Source organism: Talaromyces stipitatus, genomic scaffold, assembly GCF_000003125.1.
Source record: "Talaromyces stipitatus ATCC 10500 scf_1105507295511 genomic scaffold, whole genome shotgun sequence".
Lineage (NCBI taxonomy): Eukaryota > Fungi > Ascomycota > Eurotiomycetes > Eurotiales > Trichocomaceae > Talaromyces > Talaromyces stipitatus.
The window spans coordinates 272001-297341 of record NW_002990119.1 but is presented as its reverse complement, the minus strand read 5'-3'; the positions used below and the strand labels follow the sequence as shown (position 1 = coordinate 297341).

The following is a 25341-nucleotide window of genomic DNA, read 5'->3' as shown; positions in this document are numbered from 1 at the left end:
TGCATTGACAATAACCCTAAAAGGGGAGTAAGCCACAAATACCGAGTCAAACTCAGTTTTCAGGGGCTAGCCTCGACGGAACTGGATGTCCGGTCATGACGTTGAGAAATCAAAGGCAACCACCACTGTGCTGCAATGAATGTAGATAGCCTAACACCTGTCACAAAGTCATTTACATCACTTGCTATCCAAAAGTTCATGATCCGTGATATCTTCACATTCCGCGGGCATCCGGTGTCACAACCAATCAGACTTGATTACTAAAAAGGGCACTGGAAGTCATGTGATAATTTAGGCGGTGAAGCAACTGCCGTTCTTATTCTACCGCCCTCACCAAGCAGCAACAATAGATAAAAATCGAGTCTTCGACAAGATCATCCATGGATCGATCCCCTGAATATATAACCTTCACTTATCAAACCGCCAGTCAACAGTCTACTAATGGCAAAATCAAAAATATTAGCAGTCGCAACACACCTCGGCCGACGTGCATACAGACACAAACTCTCCCTCATCTCCCTGTGCTTTGTGATCTTCTTCATTATCCCCATCTTTCTATACACATTACTAGGCACGATACTCGCGAATGATCCAAGACTAGTTCCGCATGCTATTCGGAATGCGCGCAACGTGTTATTGATCACGGCTCATCCGGATGATGAGTCGTTATTTTTCAGTCCGAGTATTTTGCACCATTCGGACATGCCGCATGTGAATCGGCATTTGCTTGTTTTGTCGTCTGGTAATTATTCCGTCTGATTCGGGTGGGAGGTGGCTATAGCTGACTTTATAGGAAATTTCAATGGTCTCGGTGAACATCGACGAACAGAGACAAAAGCCTCTTGCGCTGCGCTAGGAATCAAAGACGACAATTGCGTTGTCCTTGATAATAAGGATTTACAAGACAACCCCCGACAGTGGTGGGATGATTCCATCATCGAAAAGATACTGGCAGATTATATCAAAAAATGGAATATTGACCTCATCATCACTTTTGACCATTACGGTGTCTCGGGACACGTCAACCATAGATCGGTCAGCAGAGGAGTGAAGAAATTCTGCGATGAGCATGATCATATGCCACCGGTCTATGCGAACCGGTCGAAATTTTTACTGAGGAAGTATTCATCGCTGTTCGATTTGATTCCGACATCTTTGCCCTTTACATGGCGAATTTTGGAGGCGTTGGTCTCTCCCGTGCCAAAGGGGTACGAGACGGCCGTGTCGATCACGGAAAAGCCGGTGCCACCACCAGAAGGCGGCGATAAATACGGTGACAAAGCTCTTCTGGTGACGGATTGGAGACAGTATAGGCAAGGCCGGACGGCGTTTCAGCAGCACGCATCGCAATATTCCTGGGACCGGGTGCTTTATTTGATAGTGAGCCGGTATATGTGGTTTAATGATCTGAAGAGATTGTAAAGTAATTCAACTATTGCTATCTCACGGAAGAAAGAAAACACTGTTCTTGACTAAGTAGTAAAACAATCGCTGATGCAAGAAGATGCGAATTAATACACGAATATAAGAGCAACGAAGGGAAAAAGGGGAAAAAAAAAAATCGCAGAAAACGACAATAATCCGCTATGCCTCTTTGATGCAAGAAAACCCACGCTCAGAATCAAATCTATCGCCCATTGCCTTATCCCGTGCCGCAGAGCACCGTCTCCGTCGTAAACACAACCGTGTGACATACACGGTCAAGAGTAGTGATGCGACGAAGATCAAGGAAATGATAATCGAGCCGCTTCGCAAGTGACCAATCCAGTTGATAAGAGCAGCGTCAAAGTTGTGCCAGGATGACGATCCGAGATGGCGGAACAGCGGGGTATCGACGAATCCATTCAACATGTGTAGCCGAGGGGAGCCGGTGATTCCGCCGAGTATTCGAAGGGGATTGCGATTTTCTTGGAGGGTGAAGATGGTGCTATCGACTGAGTTAGTCAAGGTATCAGTCCTGGTGAGGAAGTAAACATACGATGCGTAGTGACAGCCAGTGCTGAACATGACTGCGACATAAGGAAGGTAGAACCAGACGTGGTTGTATCTGGTAAGATTGTCGACAAGGTCTCGTACAAATTCATTGCCTTGACTGGCCATCATGAAGCCGATCGAGAACCCGGTTGGATGAGCAGCTGGCGCGACAAATTCAAAGCGTCGCAACGGTCCTAAACTGCGTTTGCAAGCGAGGTCGAAATCCAGCACGACACCTGATTCGATAATTAGCACAACGCAACAATAAAAGGAGAGAAACAGCCGACATACCGCCGTATGTCTGCAGAACCATGTATCGCAGAGCATCCACACGCTCAACAGGGTAGCGATAATCTTTCCACATGTCGCTGAGATGAGGAAACTCTTCGTTCACTAGTTTCTCGGCGGAATCGTCATCCCAGATGTACGCCTTCCAGTTGGGGTGATATCTGATGCATTCATCTCGCGCACCCATCCACTCCGGTCTTGGCTCGTGTGGTCCTAAGTGAATATGGTGTAATATGGGTGGAATGAGATCCTGATATCCGGAACCTGCAGTTGACTGATTGACTGGGTATGAAGCGAAAGTCACGTCAAAATCATCGCGATCTTTTGAAATGAACGACTGCACCGACGCCTGTCGCCAACGACTCGACAGCGCCACGAGGTTGAAAAGAGTGTGACCTAGAGGCAACCACCATTTTTGTGACAAGAACAGGGCAACGCACACGACGATGAATATTTTAACTCGAAGGCAAGGCATTGTCATGATGACAAGTCATGGGAGAGGGAGTGGCTTTCCAGGAGTTTTGAGGGGGAAGTCGAAGAAAGCAAAAAGGAAAAACGACTGTCTTAGCGGCGGCGTGATTGGGCAAACAGACCCTGAGGCTGAATGGCTAAGCTCAAGACTAAAAAGTTAAGCTCAACGCTAGCTGTCATTCTTTGACTCAGTCTGACTGGCCAGCTCGCCTATTTCTCTTCCGGAGTCCCAATGCTACGTCCCACTCTGCAACAGATTATTATTAGCAGTCCACACGGCCCACGGAGTACACAGCTACAGAATAAATAAGAATAAATAAGTATATGGCTGCCTAGCTCGTATGCACTCTCGTACATACCATGTTGGACGCAATTTGCTCTCGAGTGTGACAATTGTCTTCCGTAGTTCGGGATTTGGTCTTCGCGGGGTGTGAGTCTGATCCACTGCTGATTCAGATGCCACTGTCGCTGACTGAATCCGGCGTAGTGCTACCAAAATTGGAAAAAGCAGGAGGCAGCAGAAATAAATTAATTTCGGTCGGAAAGAAATGAAAAGAGGCTTTTTTGTCCAACAGCCAACACTGCGCCCGTCACCCCTGAATCAGTGCTCACAACATGATCGACTGGACTTGCGAGTCTTGCGACTTGCACTCGGAAAATATTCTGGACATTTTCCTCGCAGTGAATTAATTCGTCGCATGATTACTGATCCCTGTTGGCGGATTGTTGCGGCCTGTTACGGCAATTTTAGCCTGGCCACTGGTATCGCCAACAAGCACACCATCCAAGTTGGAAATTTGCGTAAATAATTTACTTTTAGTGGGAAATCTTCATCGTTGGCCCCACGCTAACTACCTTACTAGTACCTATACGGACGCCGATGTTTGCACTTGTAAGGAAGAGAGAATGCACTCGATGGAGTATCGCGCGATTCTTTTTCCCCTCGCCGTTGTCTTCTTTTTTGCGATAACAGACTTTTTGTAGGTGGTAGAGAGTCTAAATCTGACGATTCTGTGCTGAGAATAAGAAAACCCTAACCCTTCTAACCAATGACTAAACAAGCCGCCTGGGCATCCAGGCACGTGGTGGAGGTTTGATTGGCTGCGCAACATCTGATTACATAAGCACACTCCGGATATTCAGTAATCCGGGTCCTAACAAAAGATGTGGCTATTATGGCGACATCATTCATTCATCTCGGTATTTTCACTCGACATTGCATTCTACTATGTAATATATACAAGATTCAGCCACCAGAGGTTGTCAGGAACTCTGTTTACCAAGTACTTAGACAATTGTCGTCCGTGCTGGTGTCATATTCATGATGCCTATTTCTACGCTTCAGTGCGGCTTCCTACCAATCGGTACACATATGATCCGTGCATCCGATAGACGGCGTTGCCGAATGAGAATACATAGTGGAACCATATACGTTCTTAGAGGCATGGTCATATCAGAAACTGCTCTCATTATATGCAAGTTCTGGTGGCGGTGCCATTATTTTATATACCCAAGTGGTAGTGTTGCAAGCAGATGCCTTGTTCTACTAGGAGAGAATCACCCATCTTTTCTGAATGCTACAAAAGCTGATCCGAATGATCAATGCAATATATGGTAGATAATCACTTCCTCCCGAGACCCAGAACTGCTATTCCCTTGCACACGTTTCCATTCTCCTCGACCAGTTTTACCCACTCATCACGACACACGGCCAACTCCTCTTCGCTGAGGCCCTTGATGATCATCTCTGTTCCTGGATTGGAGCTCCTCGTAAACGCCACGACGGCTTTCTTTGGTTCAGGAATATGCCAAAGGGCCTCAACATATTCGGTATGGACACCCCGGAATCCGGCAGCTTCCATTTCGCCTTTAATGCCTTCGGTAGTTTTCCATATAGTTGGCAAAGCCACCTGTATAGCTTCGTCAGCATACTCTTTTTTATTGCAGCTGATATTCTTACCGATGGTGCAGTTTTCTTGCTGGCTTTGCAAGCCGCCTGTGTCAGGAACTCCATCCATCCGACCTTCGCCCAGCTGGTGCAGGCAAACACGCCGTCATCCGATAAAACACGGTGAGCTTCAGAGAGTCCTTTCTTGTGGTCCGGCAACATGAAATAGACCATGCTTCCCGTGATGTGAGATACACTACCGGTAGCAATCTTTTCCAGGTTCTGTGCATCCATTACGTCGAGTTCGAGTCTCGCCCAGCAGCCCGCGGAATGCACATCTTCGGAGTTGGCTTCTAGCTCTTTCCTCATTCTGGCAGCTTCAACCATGCCTTGCGAGAAGTCAGTGGCGATTAACTTCGCTGTCTGGGGAATATGTTTCCCATAGTTCTTGAACAGCAAAGTAGCAACCGTTCCGGGACCGCTGCCGATGTCCAGGGTCGTCGAAGCAGTGCTGAACGAGCGAGCATTGTTCATAGCCTCCAGCATCCTAGTACAGGGGATATACATTGGGCCTTGTATAGGTATTTGTGCATATTCAGCAGCTGTTCTGTCCCAGTCGGACGGGTTTGAGAGGGACATTTTGAATGCTGTGCTAAAACTATATTTTTGAAAATAAATAGGATTTCAGACAGTAACAAGCCTTTCAGATTTCTCGCAGTTAGAATTAGGACAATAAATCTGAGATTGATTTCTGGAATGACCGGCAGCTTTTTAAATCCATCTAGAATAGCATCGCACACTCTCAAGGCATGGCACGGAGACTTCTCGGAGACATATAAGAAAATAGTCCAACAAAGGAATGATATTCAACCAGTAACAACAAGCAGGCCTATTCGAAATTCTTGTCAGGATAATAGATTACATGGGGTCCGGAATGGTCTTCAGGACAAATTAGAAGCCTCTCCCGTAAGATTTCCTGATACCTCTGAGGTATCTACAGGTAGCAAAATGTTGTCTTAGCAGAAAACCACATCACCAGTAAGTCATAAGTTATCTGTTGGGCCAATATCATATATGGTCTAAACATGATACGCATTCAATACATTTTTGAAGCCTAAACCCATTATATCTAGCATCTTAATACAGTTCTGTAGTCATTGATTGGGACTGAACCCTAACCCTTGATTAATAAGAACGCTGTCATAGTCTAACTAGTACTAGTCTTGGGGTCTTTCTTCTGATCCGACAAAAGGAAACAACAACAGGCAACAAAGACATCTGACATTGTCGTATAAGTCCAAGTTGGTCAAATTATCATCGCTCCTAGTCATGGGACACCTAGTCTATTCGTGATATTGAAGTTTTAGGCTGATCGATAGCTCACGATACTCTTACCAGATCGGCCTGGATGAAATGCTGTTGCAAAGATGGTATCTAGAGGGATCTGGAATTTACATATTCACAGTAAGTACAGCAAGTACAATTCTATTATCTGATATTTAGTTTACTCCTTTCAGGAAAATGGCATCGTTTGTGCCATCCACGAGGTCGAATAACTCCTCCTGATGACAAGTCGACTTTGCCAATTCATTAAGCGACTTCATGATAACCCAGATGATCTTAAAGGGCAGGAGTAGGTTTCATTCCCAGATCCTCTCCACTCAAACCTTGATTATGTATATATTGTCGACCGAGACGCTGGTGCTTTGATCATTCCATTATGGAAAGTGGAAAACAAATCTTTGAGGCCGGCCGCGATACGTATTGACCTTTCAAAATTCTATGAGACCTCGGGACTCATCATAATGACTTCTTTGGAACAGTCTTCATATGTATCTGATGATCAAACTTCTCGGAAATCCATGACTCCTAGTGAATCACTAGTGTACGGGACACTTACACTGAACTTTGGTCCTCCAACTCCCATGAATGAGCTGCAGGAACAATTCTTTACCGACTTTGTCTTTATATGGTGATTTTGGATCTATGATCCTTTGACGAGGAAACATAATTTTGATGTCTTTAAGGTGTTCTGTATAGCCTTTCTGGGGCTTGCTGCTTGGGATTTTGAAACATCCCCGATTGCAATCCTGATTTGCCGATCAATTTCGCATCAATTCCAAACTGGAACTCTCCTGCGACGGACGTGTTTTGGTTTCATGAATGTCTTGTTGTCCTACAAGACATTGAATCTGACGCTATGATAACTTGCGCTCTTACGAAAGGCAAACCTAACATCGATGCTCCCAGAGGAGGTCGCACGTCCCACTTGACTGTCATGTCACGCCGTCAAATTGCATTGGCTAAACTTTCAGCTGGCGTCATCCTCATTTCCAAATATTCGATACTGTTGGCCAACAATTCAGCACTTTAATGCTTCCCGATTTCCGTGCCCTCACGCGGATTCTAACCAGGCTGCTGGAAGAAGCCTTGGACTCCTACAGAACGGTGGCAACGGTCTTTGCCGCCCGGTTCTCTTCAGAAATTCCTAAGCGAAACAAGCTCTACAGATTCTATAGCATTTTCTCGGGCTTCCTTCACAGTTCAGCAGTGTTACTACATCTCTATACCTTGTTTCGACGGCATCACTGTGCAAAACTATGGATCTTTTATATCATGTTACGAGAAGCGTGGCGATTTAAATTAGGGAGGAGTGTTTTGTTCCAGCTGCTACACTTGGCAGCATTTGGAATATATTGGTCTTACTAAACAGTCACTCCATGATCAGTACGCTTATTTGAACTGCCGAAAAACTGTTCAAAATACTACTCCTGATACTGGTCGAATAAACAGATCGAGCTGCCGTATACGTAGACAAGGCTGTCCCGTAAAGATTGGCAGTTGCAAACAATCTCTTCAACTCCGGCTGTCTGAACCTTCCCATTTACGACCAGGGCTATGACTTCCGAGAAATCTCGATTCTATTCCGCCGCGCCTGATAGACTATACGATTTTATTTAATGGCTTATTTTCTGGCTTGGCATAGGTTTGGAAGGGCACCCGTAAACCATGCGTGCGTACTTGTAGAAGCCAGACGATAGCTGTTAACTCTGAAAGTAATCATCCTACTTTATATCAATAACAATAATTATAATGACTTTAAGTTGTAAGTTGGGGCACTTAAAGCGGGATGGGTATGCATATGGGCAAGCTTTTCTTTCCTAATAGCCAGGTTCCACTGTACTACGACCTATGCCGCGAACGATACGGCTTCTTATGTCGAAATGCGAACAAAATATGAATCCGTCATATCAATAATATAATAGAGGACCCTTCATCGCTAAATCAAACCCACTTTCGGATATATTGACATGGGTCTAAGGGGCCTTCTGTTCGTTACAGTCAAGTTTTACTGTACCTAGGTACAAGGTCTCTACGGTGCATTTTTCCACCGAAGGCATACCAGAGCGTAAGCTTTGAACGCTAGTTTGATTACATAATCCTTACGATAGAGATTCCAAGCCAATCAGAGCAAAGAGAGTAGAGATTTTGATAACTTTTAGTGAAGAATAAAAACAACAAAGCAATTTGATCTTAACCCAGCACCCCAAACCCCTCGTCCCCCAACCCCAATTCTCCCCCCATCCTCCGCAAAACAAATTCGAAATGGAAATCTATGTGGACGTCAGTATATAGACATTAGACTGATGTTCTGGAGGGGATACTTGTAACAAGCAGGATGAACAACTGAACAAAACAAGCTCTTGAGAAGAGATAGAGCTTCGAGGACCCTAATGAGAAGTTAGCATATACTTTGCGGAATGCTGGGGAATGGGTGTAGAGTACTTACTTGACATCTCCATTGGGGGTTTTTGCCTCTCAGGGTGTTGACGACGTCGACAATATCCTTAACAACGCTGAGGATATTGTAGACGATAGTGAGGAACTCCAGGATCTTCTCGAGAACGCCGAGAGTCTTGTTGACGATGGCGGGCGGGGACGTAGCCGAGCATTCTTTTGAAAGACATCATCGTGATAGGAGCGACGATGGTGGGTGGTGGCAGCGGACGCGGCAGCGATGGCGAGCAGGCAGCGGAGTGGATTTTCGACGATTCTTGTCGGAGAGAGTGGTGAGCAAGAAGAAAGAAGAGAAGGGGGGGAGAGAAAGGGGGGAAGGGGAGATATTTATACCTGGTCAGAAAGACAAACTAAGCAAACAACACGAACGACGCAAACACGATGCAATTGACAGAAGATTCCGGGGGATTCCATATCGTGATGCAAGAACGACGACGACGATGCAAGAACGACGACGACGATGCAAGAACGACGACGACGATGCAATAGCGACGAAGACGACGCCAAGAATCATGCAATCTCATCGTCAACCGGGGGAGTTTGAGATGATGCATGGGGTACCAAGGAAGAGGCTCTTTGGGGTGATGATGTACGTATTGGTAGCGACGCCTGGAAGATTTGAGCACTTGATCGAGCTACCAGCGCATCAGGAAGAGGGACGTAGTCAATCTAGAGTTTTGAGTTAGCAGGGCTTCTTGATATAGGATAAGAAAATCTGGATTAAAGACATACATGCTGCTCTAGACGACGTTGAGCATCCTCTTTTCTCATAACCATTGTAGGATGTGGCTTTTTCCTGACAAAGCGTTCGTAGTCAAAGCCTTCCTCAAATAGTACACCACTCAGCTTCTTTACACGCGATAGAGCTACATAGGTGAGTCCAAGAGCGAAGTCCCGATTAGTGATATTAAGCACTGCTTGATCCACTGTTATACCTTGGGCCTTGTGAACAGTCATGGCGTAAGCGACTATTATTGGAAACTGTGTTCGAGAGCAGGTAATATTACTGGTTGAGAAATCCCGTCGTGACTGAAAGATTGGAACAGCAGTCTTATTATCAACAAGACAGCAGTCAGGCCCATCATAAGAATCAAAATGAACCAATAATAGTAGTAGTGGTGTCTGTCGAGGGTTTGTAGTGCCAGCTTCCCAAACAACATCAAGCACTGTTCCAAAAGCGCCGTTCACAAGACCATAATCTGTCCAAATGTTTTCAAGTAGCATGATACGGCAACCAATAGATAGATCTAACTCAGCATGTAGATTACCGGCTTCGTCACTTGATGCCTTCTCTGCGTTGAGCCCTTGGTGAGTTGCAATGATACAGATGACGGGATTGCCAATATCACGTAGACGACTGTGATTGAAATCATGAACCTCGGCCTTCTTAGAATATATTCGGAGGGCGTTTTTGAATGACTCAACCACATGAGGAACAACAGCTTTGACGCGAGTGCAAAGAAGCTTCCAATCAGCTAATTGAAGTTCATCCTCACGAAGATGATCTAGTGCCTCTTTGAATTTAATAGCATCCACATCAGTATCATCTTGGCGTCGAATGACATTCAACTCAATAGTAATGTCGAACTTCTTATAAAGAGAATGCCCATAGATCTCCTCAATAAAATCCAGCTTTTTGTTATAGTATAACGGACGCTGGGCAACAGGGGGAAGCTGATAGAAATCTCCAGTAAGAATTACATTCAAACCTCCAAATGGGGGCGCAGATTCGGACTCTGGAGTCGGGAAAATTTGCTGTAAACGGAGATTGACCCAGTATAGCTGCTTCAAGCCAATCATTGATTTCTCGTTAATAATCAACCACTTCACTCCATGGAGATTTGCTTGCAACGCTTGTAGATTCTCAGAAGTAAGATCGGCCATTTTACCCCTCGCAATAGGCAGACGGAATAAGGAGTGAAGCGTTCGACCACTGATGTTATAAGCAGCGACGCCTGTAGGTGCTGCACGTATAACTGGGGATTTGTTCAACCCAGCTTGACGTGCAAGTCACTCCAAATCGCTGGTAATAAGCATCAAGACATGAGATTTGCCAGTTCCAGCTCTTCCATCAACATTGACTAGTAATTGTGAAGGGTTTTGTCCAGCAAGATGCTGCTTATAGTGGTGAATAACCAAGTCGTATAGATGGCGCTGTTGTGTTTCTAATGATTCTGGCGAAGCAGATGAATCAACAATTGAAGGCCGAGGAAAATCTTCTTTCATTAGAGCCCAAAAGTCTGTCTGGATGTAATCATGTGTCCCAATATGTGTCGACCAGTCCATTTCTCTGTCAATCGTACGTTCGCCGAGAAGGTCAGGATCCTCTACCCGAGTAGCATCATCGCGATTTGGAAGCTGTCGAGCTAAGGCCTCCCAAGAATCTGGAATGGTAAGATCATTTTCATTATCAGATTCCTCATGAGTAGACTCTGGCTGCACAAGCTTCTCACCATAGTGATCACCTTCGTGAGAACATGAAAGTTGACAGTATGCGTAAGCATCCATATACGACGTGAATGAAATACCTTCAAAGTCCAGCGCATTCTCGATAGCACGAAAAGGGTGATAAAGCATAAGCTTGACTCGAGCAAAATCTTCAGGTTGCTTTTCAGCGTCATAGATAGGAAAGTAATTAATCACTCTCTGCGGAGTCTGGGTTCACTCGTAGATGTTTTTGACATTCCTAAAGTCAAAGCTTCGTAAGAATCGCAAGTACGTAACATCTTCGAAAATTACTGCACGTCTTTTGTATTTCTCAAGGGAAGAAAGGCCTCGTCTGACTGGTTCGTCATCCTGATCTTCAACATTCACAAAGTTAGCTGGTTGATCGGTCTCAGGTCGACAGTCCATAGTGATCGTGACGCGACTTGATGCTTGTAAAGGCAAATCGAGCAAGAAATGCAGGACCTCTTGGGCTGACCAATCTCTCTCTCCGATAAGATGGTTCATCATCTTGCTGACAGCTGAAAGGAAGGGATCTTTCTCATTCAGTCATGGTAGAAATCGTTTCATCAGATCCTTATATGACTCAGTTTTTGTCTCCGCCTTTGCCACGTACTTTGCAATATACTCCAATAATGCCTCAGTGCCGGTGCAAGGAGCAATGTCAATATTAGCCAGCCAGGCCATCAATATGCAGCGATTCCAACTGTTCATCATCGGGTCGTTGCGGATAGGATAGAACCTATAGAACTGATGACCTGGGGCTATCTCAATAGCAGCTTTGTCTCGAATGGAGTGTGGAAAGTGGAAGCGGCAAGATTTCTGACTAGAACCTTTCTCTTTTCTGAGACAGTAACCGTCGGTACATTTATGGCGTTAAACACTGTTAGATATCTGCGAAAGATATTGAACAGTTTTGTGTTGGTCAGAGAACGCAAGTTGGAGAGGAGATCGCTCATTCCCTACATTAACCATAACACCTGGTTGAGGATTGAGTGCTGAGATATATCCACTCCAGAAATCAGTGAATGCTTGTCGAAGCGATTCAGACAGACGTGCGATTTCTGACGGAGGAGCACCATCGAGCCAGTATAGGCTATGAACATGAACAGATCCGCGTCCTTGCCATTCATATCTATACCAATGATCAACCACTTTGAATTTCTTATCCAAGATCTCCTTGCGGAATGTAGCAAACCGAATATGGAACCAGTTCGCCACAATGTGTGGGGTGTCGCGTAAATTCTGACGTGAGATTTGAATGCGTTCTGATGCTGTGCCTTGTAGCCATTCCTGGTATCGAGGCATATGCCACATCAAATCATCCCAGTGTAAGTCCGCAGCCGATAACGTTAGAAAGAGATGAGCTGGCCCAATATTATGAACCATAGCTTTGAGCTGTTGGAGCTTATTCGTCCAGAAAGGACGCGTGCCACGAAGCATTCCTGAACGACGAGAAATAGAGTTAACTAATGCTTCACCTTCTGGAGTATCTTCCTCAAACGCAGCACGAAGTTGCTCTGCTGTGACCTCTTGTCCTCCAGCTATTCTTTGCTTAACAAAGAACCCCGCCTTCTTATTAGCCTGCTGACGCATCATCGTATTAAAAACAACATAACGAAATCTGGGGTGGCGAGCAAATCGGCCGTCATCGAATTTCATCAGATGTTTGACATAATCATCAAATCTGACAGACCTTTGACGAGGAAGGATGAACTCAGCCTCGCCACGAGGGAACAACGTTGGGAAGGCCCAGGAAAGCAGTGGTTGTGTTCTTGTAAACTCAGCAATGGGTGTTGATCGGAATGGCGGCATCTCTATGTGTCTTTGCTGTGGAAGTTGAGGACGTAATTGCTGGCGGATAGCTGTCATCTCATCCTCTTGAGCAATGAGGTCAGGAACAACACTATGTTCAGGAAGCTCAATCTCCTCGGAGATGCCACTTGCGTCGATTTCGATAGGCTCGGTTGTCTCATTGATAATTTGATCAGCAACGCTGCTGTCTTGTGGAAGAATATCGATAACTTGTTGTGATATTTCGATGTCACGATAACCGGGATGACTTATCCGCAGAAATGCTAGCCACTTAATGATATGCTCTTTTCGTACGCGAAAATCATTCACATATTGGCGTTGGAGCCTAGGATCAGCATCAGCATTAGCTGGACGAAGAAGAATGATTTCCAAGTCACGAGGAAGTAAAGGTAGAGTGTCATAAACCCGTGCGGTATCTCGTAAAAAGTTGACAACGTGTCCACTGTACTTGTACTGTTGACCCCGGACTCTTCGCACCTGTACAGATACATGGACACGAGCAATGAGCATTTCTTCAGTCTGTGATAACTCCGGTAGGTCTGGCATGTTACCAGGGTACATGTTATTTCCAGCGCCAAATAAATGAACATCTTTGTTTTTGTCAGCACGGACACATCGACCACAGATACCTTGCGAGTTTAGACGTAAATTGAACCATCTTTCACGACACCGCTGACAGTACTCCAATCGTTGCTGGTCTAGAGACTTATGAAAGCTCTTGACATAATCCCAATCGGTTTCGGTAAGTGCAGGTCGGAGAAGGCTGTCCAGGTCTCCTGGAGTATAAGAAGGGTCCTGTTCGGGTTTCTGAGCCGAGGGAGACGTTAATGATGCATTGTCGGAACGAACATTACTACTCTTAGGAACATAGGAAGGGTCAGTCTCAGTAAGGCCTGTAGAGATGGCACGACATGGGTTGCAGTGGGGGTGCTCACAGGATTTATCATCATAGAAAGCTGATATGGGTATATCTTGTTGACAACCAACACAAAATTTGTGTTGATCCTCAAATGGTATGCTAGAATCCTAACAATATTCGCAAATATCGACACCGTTTGCAATTCGGCGACTGAAATGACGTGGTGTGTTACATGTATTGCACACAAAATGATTCGACACGATATTGCGGTATGGTGTTGAGTAAAGACTGGACGGTCTTCGAAAGAGGCGGCCTCTATAGGGTAACAGAGGAATGCTCCCAGGGGGTGCTATCATGACAGGAGTAGATGCACCGCTACCGAACATAGCAAGAGGATCAGGGGTAGATAAAGGTATGCTTACACCAGTAGTTGTTCTACGTAATGTAGGACTGATTGGGTCACCTCCAATAAAAGTAAGGGGATCAGGAGTCGAGGAAACATCTGTAAGCAGGGCAGTCAGCGGGTCTGGTGTAGATGGGACCTGGCTTGCCTGTCCTTGAACAGACGGGGGTATGTCTTGCTCCATTTGCTGTTCAAGATAGGCGTCGAGATCCTGGGCAAATGGTACTTCTTCTCCAGCACGACGAGCTGCACGATGAGCTCGCATATCTTGCTCTCGACGGCGGCGAGCTTCTGCATGTCTTGGTGTGTCCTGTGAGTGAATGCCTCGAGGATGGTAGGATGGAGTAGATGATGGAGAAGAAATTTGCTGCGATTCTTGCGAATCTTGAAGCTGTTCTGCAATTTGTTGAACTGCCAGACGTTGAGGGGCGATACACCGTAAAGAAGCATTTGTTGGCCTCATAAAGTAAGGAACATGAGGAGTCCCTTCAACTGGACGTTCTGCAGTGTCATCGCTTGTTCTTTTTCGTGAGCGAGTTGACCGCTCTCGACACGATAAGCAGGTCTTGACAGTACGTCCACCACTTTTTGCAAGAAATTGATTAATGGACTTTGTCTTATGGCATGACGTGCATTGACGCGTAGCGTCAGCCACTTTGAAGAAACGGCGCCAATCAGAGGATTATGGCGAGTCTGTAACACGTGAACGAGGTGAAGATACAGATAAATTGATAGAAGAGGGATAAACGAGAGGTGAGATGCGTACGGTGGAGGGTAGGGTGGAAGGAGGAAGTGATAGAGGGGTGGGATTGATGTGAAGGAAAGAAAGAGAGACGCCTTGTGAGGAGCAAGCCCTAAAATTATAACCCTACTTTATATACCAAAAAAGGAAAGAGAGGAAAGTCACGTTACGTGTCTTTTTTTCGACCAATCGGGTTGGATTTAGACTAACCAATCAGAGCAAAGTAGGATTCCCGAGACATGACCGTAAACTACCAGAGCTTACGCTCTGGTAATAACTATTCAATAAGCTGGAGACCCATTGATACCAATGTATGAGGCTGATTTTGGTCGTCACTATATCTTCACATTTGAAGCCACAGCCACCGCTAAACATGCCCATGCAGCCAAATCCACCGTCCAGGTACGCAGGAAATGGATATTCAACCATTCATCCAAAACACTAGTAGGCGGACCTTTTGACGGGTCATCCTCGACAATAGCGCGAATACGAGGTGCTACCAAAGGCACAAATAACAGATGGCTAGCCGAAAGCGCGGCACCTGCTATATACCATCGTAGTGAATGACTAGCGACCAATGAGTCATATCGCCAATAGTAATTCCCAATTGATGTCCAGAATGTCAAGCCAAGAAGCCCGATCACACGAGGAAGTCCTGCCGAGAAGAACTCTTTAAAGTACGTGGGTAGAATAAAATCGGATTTGGGTCGATTGGTTGGAGACGTGAACACGCGCAGGAAATGGTGTTGATCGAGGGCATACCAGAGTGTGCAGGTCGACGAGACTAGAGGGGCTACAGCAAGAGCAGCCATGGGATCAAATACAAGCCGAGAAGCCATATTTATTTTTGTCTGGAATGCTTTAGCGACAGTGATGTTCTTGAATGGCAAGATGGGAAGGGAAGGTGAGTGAGACTTGAAGAGAAGCGGGATTTGTCGGAACGGTCCCGGGACGGGACGAGACCAACGAAGTCGCAGCCCTAACCCTAGCCCTAAAGTAAGTTCATGAATCGTAGGGATCTTTCAGTGTCAAGTCAATTTCATAGTGTTTCTACTCAAATACCTCAAATATGTCCTAGGCAAGTTGTCATAAAATATGTTATCCACTATTAATCCGCTCTATTTGGCCTTGTCCTTTACAGTGAAGGAATACGAGGGCTTCGTATCATCCTTGACAGGATACAAATCTCCGCCTTCATACTCCATGTCACGAATGTAGTACTCAAATACCAGCTCCTTGGAGCTAATGTCCAAGGTGACGAACCCGTTACCTGCACCCGCAGCATCGGCTCCAAGGAACTTGACGAATGAGCCCAAGGAAACTCCATTGTTACAATCCCCAGCCTCAGGATAACCAGCAGCACCGGAAAGAACAAAGTTTGTTTTGTTACCAACGTAGTGTGCAGCACAGTGATCGTGACCGTTCAAGACAATACCGTTGTGTTTCTCCGCGACCGAGACGAGTGGCCAAAGCTCAGTATAGTTGGTGCTTGATGACAGGAAACCGTGATGGATTTGCAAGAACTTCCAGTCAGCCGTGGACTTGGCAAAGGCTTGAGTCACAAAGTCGACCTGAGTTTGTTTCTCTTTGTAGCATGAGGTTGTATACCCATTCTGGTAGACAGAGCTGCTCTTCTGGTACTTCTCAATGAAGCAATCTGAATCAACGACGACAAAGGTTGCCGTCCAGTCTTGACCAACAATATCATAGGTGTAATAAGGGAGTCCTTCAGTGCCAAAGTACCATCGGTCATCATACAACGGGGCAATCTTGGTCTCGAAATCAACACCTGCTTGGCCATAGACGATGTCATGGTTGCCAAGGCACTGGTACCAGGTGGCGTTCTCATAGATACCTTGAGAGTACATATCTACCCACGTCTCTTGGAAGCGGTTGACGCCGGTGGTAGTAAAGCCAACACCGCTGTCGTAGAAATTGTCCCCAACTGAGATGAATGCAGAGCAGTTCTTCATTGTGCAAATATTCTTGATGTAACTGGCCGTTGATACTGTCAAGATACGTCAGTATGGCTTTTTATAGGTCCTATGGACTTATCTTTAAATCGCATTTGTACCTTGAGCCGCTGAAGCATTTTGCGCGGCTGCCCTGTCGCCGGCGTCACAGTCATTCTGTAGTTCCCGGGGAATTGTAATGTTCTTAGCTGTCAAAACTGGCGCCACTTCATTGCAAAAGTAGGTGTTGGCAGGACTCCATCCGCTCCAGCCAAAGTCTGTAGCATTGTCAGGTCAGTTATCTCGTCTGTTTCAGTGACGTTGGCAGTTTACGTACCACCAAGAATGCCAACGGTAAGCGAATTGTGACCCTTTGGCGCAGCGGCAGATCCGGGATCCTTTTGAGTCTTGGCAGAGACTGCACAGATGACAGCACTTACCAGGAGAACTGAACGGAGTGTGATGGCCATGTCGGGAACCTCGGTCTTGACAATGATTGACAGCGTGGATGATTAATTTCATCCTTGAGTCCGGTACGTACCGTCCCTATTTATGATTCTATGGCCATGATGGAAATGCTGCAATCTTCGAATTGCATTAATCAAGCGACGACTTGACCATGTGCTCGATTATCACCCCACGATTCGATCATCACGCTGGAATCTATGTAGAAGCTTTTTTGCATGGGCCCGGGATCTAGCGTAAGCTTGGTGTCGATTGATTGTCATCTACGGAGCAATTGAAACGACAACAAACATTCAGAATGTGGTATGCAGAGCACGGACGTTCACTTTGAGTTCAAGTGTAGGAAACCTGGGAAATGAGGTAAACATATGTTTGTGGCCGAGATCTGCATAGCTACTCTGTTCATCAATCCGAGACGTCGCCCATAGATCTTAACCACTACTGTATTCCGCAACGCCATTGATGTTAATGTCGAATCGAAACACGCGACTCTACCTTTCGTTACTGGGTAGATGATGGACCCAGACAATGACCTTTGCCTTGGCGATGCAGGAGAAAAGCTTGTCTATTCTTCGAACCCAATCAAAATATGGTTTTTATTAAGCGACGCATCCGGGTGGAACATCGCAGATTGCTGCGAATCTCAAAGCACGAGCAACCCACGTGTAGAACAATACGGGCCGAAGGTGGATCGAGGATGACGAAGCTTCAAACTACGTGTTCTTCTTCTCCTCAACTGGAAAGTGTTCCGACAATGTACCGAGAGTTCCGAGTCATTTATAAGGGTTGTACATAGTATGTCTTCCATTGTTCACGATTGGTTGCTTTTGTCGGCGCACATGGCGGTCCAGGAATGCGTTTGGTATGGACTTATCAACTGATATTCTATCTTCGCTCGAGAAACAAAAAATAATACTAAATATAACGAGTACAGACAATGAAATAGTGCGTGACTTTACACGATACTTGGGCTATAGGGTTAGTGCTCAAGCAACCCTACATAGGCCTAAACCAGCAAGTCGGCATCCTTTTTCAGGAATCAAGCAATGAACAATGACATTATTGTGTTCACTATTGACACGGGGATCTCCATCTTCATGTTTGAAGCACCCAATTCAAATTAAGAATTTCCTCAGAGGATATCTCCTACGAGGGGGTTCAAACAGAAATCCAGGCTCCGGTTTGTTTCGTTCAAGTAGGTCCAGGAAAACCTTTTTGATTTGTTTGAGATTGTGAATGATCCAATGACGAGTACCAAATTCGGTGTATGTTTAATTCTAGGCACAATCGTTAGGTTTTACCAGGCTGGCAGGGTGTATGGGTTTTCCCGAAGTTTCCAGTTACCTGGATCCAGACCGTTATCTGAATCCCTTCCATGCACAACATATTTCCAGGACTCCCTACACCAACTCTTAACGTTTTCCGTCCAGAACAGTTTGATTAATCTCGGAAATATCTTTAGATTGGCTTCTACCAATCCAAACCCTATAACACGGTCCACTAGTATCCAGCAGTGAGCGTGGACAGGATAGCCTAACTGTTCAACCGGAGCTTTCCTGTTATTGTCGGGGTTCAATATAGCCGCTGTCCAGAAAGGAGTACTGGAGGATATTTTGGGGTTCACTCTTGGTCGACCTATGCGAGCCCTTCGGGGATCACAGGGAACATGGGCTTCATATATGAAACGGCACAGATACGACTGAGTAATGCCTGCTATGCCGACATAATCGATATGAGGTCTACAAATGACTATTTATTTAAGGTCAGCATGTCACTTTCTTCGACACATTTTAACCAACTTGTTTACTTGATCGGTGAAAACCTGTCCATGTCTAAGGCCTCTGTGGGTGCACTAAGGTGCATGTACGTACGTACGAAGCAATGGAGTCAATTTCAATGGGTATTCATTCAGTTCTGTGTCTATCTTTCTAAGTACATCATGTTCCAAAGCCGCGTCTATATAGACCTTCTCCTGAGCTGATTTGTAAGCTATCCCATGAGGTAAACTTGAGACCATTCTCTTACACATGACAGTTTCGGATTGATCGCTTCATTGGAAAGCCAGCTTATCTGACACATCTCGATTGCATGAAGCAACCAACAGCCTCTTGTGGAAATACATGCTTTCAATATCTTCTTCCTTGACCATACACGAACGATCACTCCGGCGACCCTTCTTGAGATTTTTCCACTTCCCAGCTCTTCTAATGCCTTACTGAGAGTACGTGGAGCCAGAAAACCTGTTCCACATGCTATACAACAATGACAAGGCTCAGGGCGAGGACGTATATGTAACCTCTGCGGGGGAATTTTCAAATGAGTCTATTTCACGGTCACCAAAGTAAAGACTATTAAAGATGTTCAAAGAAATGAAGGGTGTCTGGTAATTTTTTTTTCTCTACATAGGCGGCGGGAAGGACGTCTATAGCCAGCTATATTGGGATAGGCTGACGATGTCATCTTGAGCCGCTCAATCTCTAACTTTCTGCGTAAACCTTGGAACACGCAGTTCAAGTCAAACTTCTGGAATCCATTGAAAGATAAATCGATATACATGAAGGATTTTAGTAAATAGGATCCAGAATCATGTTTTGAGAGTTTATTACCATACCAGCCTTTGTTCGTTAATCCCCTATTTATCGACTTCACAGTATTACCTGGTAGGCAAACATGTCCTAGGACATAAGTTAGTATGGGTCTGAGGTTTAACCGTACTTTCCAAAGCCTTCCTTTCTAGCCAAAATTCTACACATTCTTAAATACAACCCATGCATGAATATTTGGGTATGGGTGTGTCTATTCGTAAGTCCAATATGTTTGTCAGCGCTGAATATGGTAGTCTACAGCCTATCACAACACAAGACCAACGACTGCCTCTCTAAATCAGCAACATCTCGTAGTTTCAAGCTATTCAATGCCAATCAACGCCTTGTAGAACCTAGCATGGTCTTCGATACCTGGGTATGCTAAACTTAGCAAGTTCTATCTCCAAGAAGATACATAACTAAATGCCATCCACACCCTTGGCAGCTACATATCTCTGTAATAGGCCGCATCATAAATCGTCTTGTTTCAGGCTTCAAATTACCGTTTCGAGTACATCCTTCCATGTCGGAAGAAGTGCAAGTTCGTACACATGTACCAGTTTGTATTCAGGTGGTGAGATATAGAAAGAAATGAGTTCTGCTAAACTCTCTCAATAGTGGGCTCATATATACTGCTATTAGAGTAGGAGCAGCGCGTATAATCGAGAGCGTTTCCTCATAAGAAAACGCGTGGTTCCAGGAGCTCCGTTAACAACCCGAGCAAGCTGTGCTGATATAATCCAGTACCGGACATGGCTTATGCAGTGAATCAAACCAACGACTCGTGAGATTCAAGTCCCGCTCGCACCAAATCCTTGTTAAGAATGTCTTGGCTGTTTTTTGCAAAAGCGGGGAGTATTGTTCGACGCAATCGTCCACGCGCTGGAGCGTCTTCGCGCGTATATCTTGATCTCGAACTTCAAGGGCTGCGATCATGAATGGTAAAGTCACAAATCGTATCGGTCGTTTCGTGACTCGGTAAGCCATGTCAAGTTCCATCATTATTTCGTTGGACCATATATCGGCCTGAGCATCCTCCTGACCAAATGTATATCGCAACCGGTGGCCAATCAGAAGAACTCCCAGGCGATACGCCTTGGCTTGCGCGAGAAGATGCACGATTTCCGCTGAATCAAATTGGTCGACAAGTTGATCCAGGTTATATGGCTGCCATGGTTCAACAATAGACTGGATATCATCTATCTGCTTTTGAAGACAGGCCAGGGTGTTTACTTCAGTTGTATGAAGAAGTGTACTGCTGATTGCACAAAGGTCGTGGTAGTGAGGTAAGAGAGGCAAGGAGAGTCCGAGGTGACGATCAACAGTACCCAATGCCGGTACCTGAATTCTTACCGTCGGTTTTCTACGATAGACGAGGCAGTCCGTGGTCTCCAAGAGGACCAGTAAATTTTGCCACGGATCGTTAGGTGCGCCGAGAACTTTTGTGTCCAGAAATGAACTTGTTGTACCAAGACAGAAACGACAAATTTCTGAAACTCCTACACCAATAGCTGAATAAATCGAGAAAGCCAGCATACTTCCTAGGATATGCCATAATACGGTGTCTTCTGAGCGCAAGGTAGGTAGCGAACGTAATACGCACATAGCCTTCGATATGTATGCAATACTGATATTGACATCTTTGTTCGTTACAATCCCAGATTGAAGCTGTTTCAACGTACTGGCACATGCCAAATAAGCATCCTTGACCAGCGGTGAGGCAACTCGAAGTTGTGTAGCGAGCGATTGTCGCTGCTCAATTTGGAAGCTCGGGCATACGACGTAATGATCCAAGCTTCCAGCCTGACCCAAAAGAAACTGCAACAATTCCCTCTCTTCTGGCCGCTGGTCAGAAAGGACTTCCAAACATGAATCAATGGTGGGCTGGTGTTGCTGTTGCCTTCTGCACTTTCCGGAAGACAATCTAGAGACGGCCTTCTCATCATGGGCACTTCTACTCACGCGTACCGGCCGCGCCGTTGAACAGGCTAAACCCAGCCTCCGGCATCGTGCACAATAGACGGAGGTTGTTGCACGCTCGCATCGTTCTTTGAGTTCGTAACATCGATTGCATGCAGACCTCAATTTCGGGTTCCTTCGGTTCACAGAAGCCTCCATAGTCCCGGAAAGCTTGAATGGCAATCGTCGAGTAGGATGGTGTGTGAAGAGAGTCAACCAGAAATCAATTTGCAGCCTCAGGCTTATCAGCTGTAAGCGTATAGACCCACAGTTTAAATCCAAGAGCCAATCATTCTTTTCGCGATCGCCGATAAAAGTGGGCCCCATTGCTGGGCTAGTTGTGATTGGATTAGAGTACGGCACCATTTTAGCGCAGCCGTGTTAGGAAGTCACTTGATTGGTCCATCTTTGCATCTCAAGGAAGAAAATAATGCCGAAAGAGCTATCAGCCCTAACCCTCTTGGCCCAGGTGAACAGTAGCACTCTGTCCACAGACAATTCAAAGACATAAAAATCCCAATTCCTTGAAGTGAACGTATCTAGGTAATCTTTGCTTTTACTCACTGATTTCATGTTCCTATACCTAGGTGCAGGTGGTGGAGATCTGAAGACTCGATCGCGGATACATTATCGTACCCGATCACTCGATGCCCTTTCCGAAAATTGCACCAAGCTCTATAATTCATAATATATCTTCAACAAGTGAAGTTATAAAGATTAAGATTAAGATTATTAGATAAAAAAGTGCGGTGAACAAATCGGTATAATTATCTAATTTGTTGGATGTGCGGGTGCAGTCGAGAGCCGGATCGTTGATGCAGGCTACACGAAGGGATGATCTACCGCGTCGAGGTCGAATGGCTACAACAGACAGACAATCAGAATAATATGACTTTACCAATTGGTTATTAAGCTAGTTATATGCACATGTGCAGAAGCGCACCCACATAATTCCTAAATTTTATAGGTAGGTTGATCTCTCGCCCAGAACGAGATATGCCTATTTTTGGCCTCTTTGAAGAAACCCACTCATTACTCTCAATAACCTTATTGTATCACCTTTTTTTAGTGTTTACCTGCTTCGCTGGCTTTTCTTTACCTCGATTTGCCTGCTTTTTGGCTTCCCGGGCTATATGAAGCTGCTCCTTTTCAAGTTCTCTTTGACGCCTTTTCTCCTCTCGCTCACGGGTTCGAGTCTCCCGCCATTCTGGGATCTCTTGGGCCTTCTGTTGGCGCGGAAGTGCCTTTTATGTATAACAGTTTGGTGCCTCAATCTTTCCCTGTTCCTTTTGTGACTCGATACCCTGTATTCGCTGTCGTGCAGCTTCAATCCTACCTAGTAAGAATTGTGCGTACCAGAATTATCCCTATCAATTAAACCTAGTGGCCGGCCTCGCTTCTGGCGTTTTTCCTCTCCAATTAATGCGTTAACTAAGTCTCGCTACTAATGTTCAAGTATTTCATTCTGTACAGCATATTTAAGTTATATAGCCTCTAATAGGTCGCTTTTTGCCCTATTGAAAGGCTTTTGATCGTACAATGAATTGCTCGAACAGGTCCTGGAGTCTTTCGTTTGCGTATTTTTTTTTTGTGAATATTAAGAACCTTTGGTGGATTGAAAGGGTGAATGCCTAGTGAAGCAAAAGCTGATCGAATATTTTGCATGGTTAAGGTTGATTTCCATGCCGCATAGAATAATCGCAAAAAGGATGCTTTTGTTATCCTTGTAAATCCACTACTCAATTGAATAAGTAGATCAATTTCATGAGAATAAGCACCTGCAAGAGGTGGAAAGATTCCCACGTCAAGCGGTTATAATCGATGCGTAAAGTCTGAAGGTAAAATACCGAGAATTATATTATTTTGATTACAGTATTCGATAAAACAAAGATTAACATGACTTGAATAACCATCTATAAGCAAAAGGCGCTTTGAATTACCTACTTTTGCCTCTATATGAGAGTTAAACATCTTGCTTAGCCATGAAAATCCAGGTTCTTCATTTCTCCAACCCTTTTCAGAAGTTGCAAAGCATACCTTCTCTCTTGAGCTATCAAAATCTTTAGGCCAGATATCTTGTAGATATCCTGACTCGCCTTGATAAATAAGAGCTAGAGGAATTGCTATTCCATTAGCATAAATACATGCAATAAGAGTAATAAATTCCGTGCTCTCGTCTTGAATTGCACCAAGTAATTTCTTTAAACGGAGCTAGGATTTGAGACAATTTACTTCTCTATGCGATAGAGGCCTATAGTAAATCCTTTCTCATCAAAACTATAGGTATTTGATGGGCTGATGCGATATTTTTTGATTTTCTCTGAGAGCTTTAGTATAAAAGAGGGAGTTAGTAAAAAAGTTCATACTGTATTATAAAAATGTTTGAAATGTACTAAATTATTGGTGACTTTGCGAGAATGATTAATTACTTTCAAATACACACTGTCAATTCGATCATGGTAGCGGTAAAAGAATCGATGATTGCAGCACTCCCTAACATCATGTTGTACAAGCTCTATAACAAGATTTTGAAGAATCTTAAGGCATTGGAGGTAATCCATGAGACGAGAGCTTCGATATATGATTAAGAAGGACTTCTTGGGCATCTGTAAGGAGTTTGCTGTGAATGGAAGTTACTACCTGGTTTGACACGGTCTGGCCTTTATACTGGCGCCTTAAGGTCGAAGGCTCAAGATTATATTTCCTAGCAGTTTTCGCATATTGAGGCTTTTTTTGTGATCCTAGATCACCAATTGCCTTCAAAATATTTGCTTCATTCACCAGATTATCGAATTTTGAAGGTTACTTGTGGGAGTGGGGTAAAACGGGCATCGAGTGATTGGAGGCATCGAGTGATCGAGTACGATAGATATGTAACATGAACTTTACAAATATACTACATAGTATATCACAAATGGCCCAGGTGGTCTCAGACATTAGCACTATTTAACGCTCAACTGCATGAGCAAGGACTATATTGGAAACGTAGTATACAACCCTCAGACTAAATGCAGCAAGACAATAATGAGAAATCAATGATTTAGCACAAGTGTTGTGATTGTGGTGTATCCACTAGGTGTATAAACCCTATAGCTAGTAGCCAGTACTAGCGATGACTATTGTAAACATTGTCCTTGTAGAAAGACACTCAGTTATGGGTAATTATTTTGTTAAAATTCACGTGAAGTGGTGATGCCACTCGTATACACTGCAACGTTCTTCTGTCTCGAGTTGACTAGTTTAACCTCGGAGCAATCTCGATATTGTCCTCATTGATATCACTCGCATACTATATTGTTGTGGAGGCCAATTCCATTAATTAGGACCTGATAAGGTTCTAATATGTCTGCACCTAATTTATGACGTCCGCACTACATTGAACCGAGTCGGAGGTCTCCGTTTTCAGGCTCGAAGACTGGAATCAAGGTTAGGACCTAGGTAGTTGCTACTGATCTTATCGTCCAAGTATAATCAACAGCGGGCTATCAATTGTTTTCTTATGGTGCTGAAAATGAATAATTCCTCACAAGCAAGGATCGGGTTAGTGAGTCTTATCTTCTAGAATAAATACATGGCTGTGAAGGCCTACACCGCTTGTATAATTGTCAATATACCTCGAAATAGGTGACGCGAAGGATTGCTCTTGGAAAGTAGTTACTCCAAGATTCGGGATCTAATATAGATTGACCGTGTTCTG

At 44.8% G+C, this 25341-nt stretch overlaps 11 protein-coding genes across 11 annotated transcripts, besides 3 other annotated features; 2 read left to right on the top strand and 9 right to left on the bottom strand.

The window, feature by feature from the left end:
* Positions 1-387: 387 nt before the first annotated feature.
* Positions 388-1913, top strand: TSTA_098230 (glycan biosynthesis protein (PigL), putative). The gene is made up of 2 exons (XM_002485759.1): positions 388-742; positions 794-1913. The coding sequence occupies exons 1-2, from the start codon at positions 442-444 to the stop codon at positions 1420-1422; spliced, it is 930 nt and encodes a 309-aa protein (XP_002485804.1). The 5' UTR covers positions 388-441; the 3' UTR covers positions 1423-1913.
* TSTA_098220 (glycosyl transferase, putative) lies at positions 831-3017 on the bottom strand. Its single transcript, XM_002485758.1, has 3 exons — positions 2266-3017; positions 1979-2210; positions 831-1927 (listed from the first exon to the last, which is right to left on the bottom strand). Exons 1-3 carry the CDS (start codon positions 2741-2743, stop codon positions 1585-1587), a joined length of 1053 nt encoding a protein of 350 aa, XP_002485803.1. The 5' UTR covers positions 2744-3017; the 3' UTR covers positions 831-1584.
* Positions 3018-3981: 964 nt separating this feature from the next.
* Positions 3982-5260, bottom strand: TSTA_098210 (uncharacterized protein; the record flags this gene model as incomplete). The annotated part of the gene is made up of 2 exons (XM_002485757.1): positions 3982-4643; positions 4694-5260. 2 exons carry the CDS (start codon positions 5258-5260, stop codon positions 4356-4358), a joined length of 855 nt encoding a protein of 284 aa, XP_002485802.1. The 3' UTR covers positions 3982-4355.
* A 963-nt stretch (positions 5261-6223) lies between these two features.
* On the top strand, positions 6224-7330 carry TSTA_098200 (uncharacterized protein; the record flags this gene model as incomplete). The annotated part of the gene is given in 3 exon segments (XM_002485756.1): positions 6224-6254; positions 6272-6593; positions 6937-7330. 3 exon segments carry the CDS (start codon positions 6224-6226, stop codon positions 7328-7330), a joined length of 747 nt encoding a protein of 248 aa, XP_002485801.1.
* A 1517-nt stretch (positions 7331-8847) lies between these two features.
* Positions 8848-8926: a microsatellite.
* Positions 8927-8929: 3 nt separating this feature from the next.
* On the bottom strand, positions 8930-10303 carry TSTA_098190 (uncharacterized protein; the record flags this gene model as incomplete). Its single annotated transcript, XM_002485755.1, has 2 exons — positions 8930-9088; positions 9152-10303. 2 exons carry the CDS (start codon positions 10301-10303, stop codon positions 8930-8932), a joined length of 1311 nt encoding a protein of 436 aa, XP_002485800.1.
* A 126-nt stretch (positions 10304-10429) lies between these two features.
* Positions 10430-11374, bottom strand: TSTA_098180 (uncharacterized protein; the record flags this gene model as incomplete). The annotated part of the gene is made up of 2 exons (XM_002485754.1): positions 10430-11074; positions 11159-11374. 2 exons carry the CDS (start codon positions 11372-11374, stop codon positions 10430-10432), a joined length of 861 nt encoding a protein of 286 aa, XP_002485799.1.
* A 366-nt stretch (positions 11375-11740) lies between these two features.
* TSTA_098170 (uncharacterized protein) lies at positions 11741-14206 on the bottom strand (the record flags this gene model as incomplete). The annotated part of the gene is made up of 2 exons (XM_002485753.1): positions 11741-13705; positions 13961-14206. 2 exons carry the CDS (start codon positions 14204-14206, stop codon positions 11741-11743), a joined length of 2211 nt encoding a protein of 736 aa, XP_002485798.1.
* A 754-nt stretch (positions 14207-14960) lies between these two features.
* Positions 14961-15522, bottom strand: TSTA_098160 (integral membrane protein, putative; the record flags this gene model as incomplete). Its single annotated transcript, XM_002485752.1, has 2 exons — positions 14961-15002; positions 15031-15522. The coding sequence occupies 2 exons, from the start codon at positions 15520-15522 to the stop codon at positions 14961-14963; spliced, it is 534 nt and encodes a 177-aa protein (XP_002485797.1).
* A 279-nt stretch (positions 15523-15801) lies between these two features.
* On the bottom strand, positions 15802-17105 carry TSTA_098150 (tartrate-resistant acid phosphatase type 5 precursor, putative; the record flags this gene model as incomplete). Its single annotated transcript, XM_002485751.1, has 3 exons — positions 15802-16691; positions 16758-16913; positions 16973-17105. The coding sequence occupies 3 exons, from the start codon at positions 17103-17105 to the stop codon at positions 15802-15804; spliced, it is 1179 nt and encodes a 392-aa protein (XP_002485796.1).
* A 1292-nt stretch (positions 17106-18397) lies between these two features.
* On the bottom strand, positions 18398-18963 carry TSTA_098140 (uncharacterized protein; the record flags this gene model as incomplete). The annotated part of the gene is made up of 2 exons (XM_002485750.1): positions 18398-18839; positions 18908-18963. The coding sequence occupies 2 exons, from the start codon at positions 18961-18963 to the stop codon at positions 18398-18400; spliced, it is 498 nt and encodes a 165-aa protein (XP_002485795.1).
* A 1360-nt stretch (positions 18964-20323) lies between these two features.
* Positions 20324-21803, bottom strand: TSTA_098130 (uncharacterized protein; the record flags this gene model as incomplete). Its single annotated transcript, XM_002485749.1, has 2 exons — positions 20324-20415; positions 20465-21803. 2 exons carry the CDS (start codon positions 21801-21803, stop codon positions 20324-20326), a joined length of 1431 nt encoding a protein of 476 aa, XP_002485794.1.
* A 1437-nt stretch (positions 21804-23240) lies between these two features.
* Positions 23241-23825: a mobile genetic element.
* A 366-nt stretch (positions 23826-24191) lies between these two features.
* Positions 24192-24419: a mobile genetic element.
* Between the last annotated feature and the right edge of the window lie 922 nt (positions 24420-25341).

Bases quoted from the DNA above. Each gene is read 5' to 3' on its own strand.
- TSTA_098230 (XM_002485759.1), top strand. From the start codon at position 442: ATGGCAAAATCAAAAATATTAGCAGTCGCAACACACCTCGGCCGACGT. The intron at 743-793 runs GTAATTATTCCG...CTGACTTTATAG, and splicing joins TTTGCTTGTTTTGTCGTCTG to GAAATTTCAATGGTCTCGGT.
- TSTA_098220 (XM_002485758.1), bottom strand. From the start codon at position 2,743: ATGACAATGCCTTGCCTTCGAGTTAAAATATTCATCGTCGTGTGCGTT. The intron at 2,211-2,265 runs GTATGTCGGCTG...TTATCGAATCAG, and splicing joins GGTTCTGCAGACATACGGCG to GTGTCGTGCTGGATTTCGAC. The intron at 1,928-1,978 runs GTATGTTTACTT...CTCAGTCGATAG, and splicing joins ACTGGCTGTCACTACGCATC to CACCATCTTCACCCTCCAAG.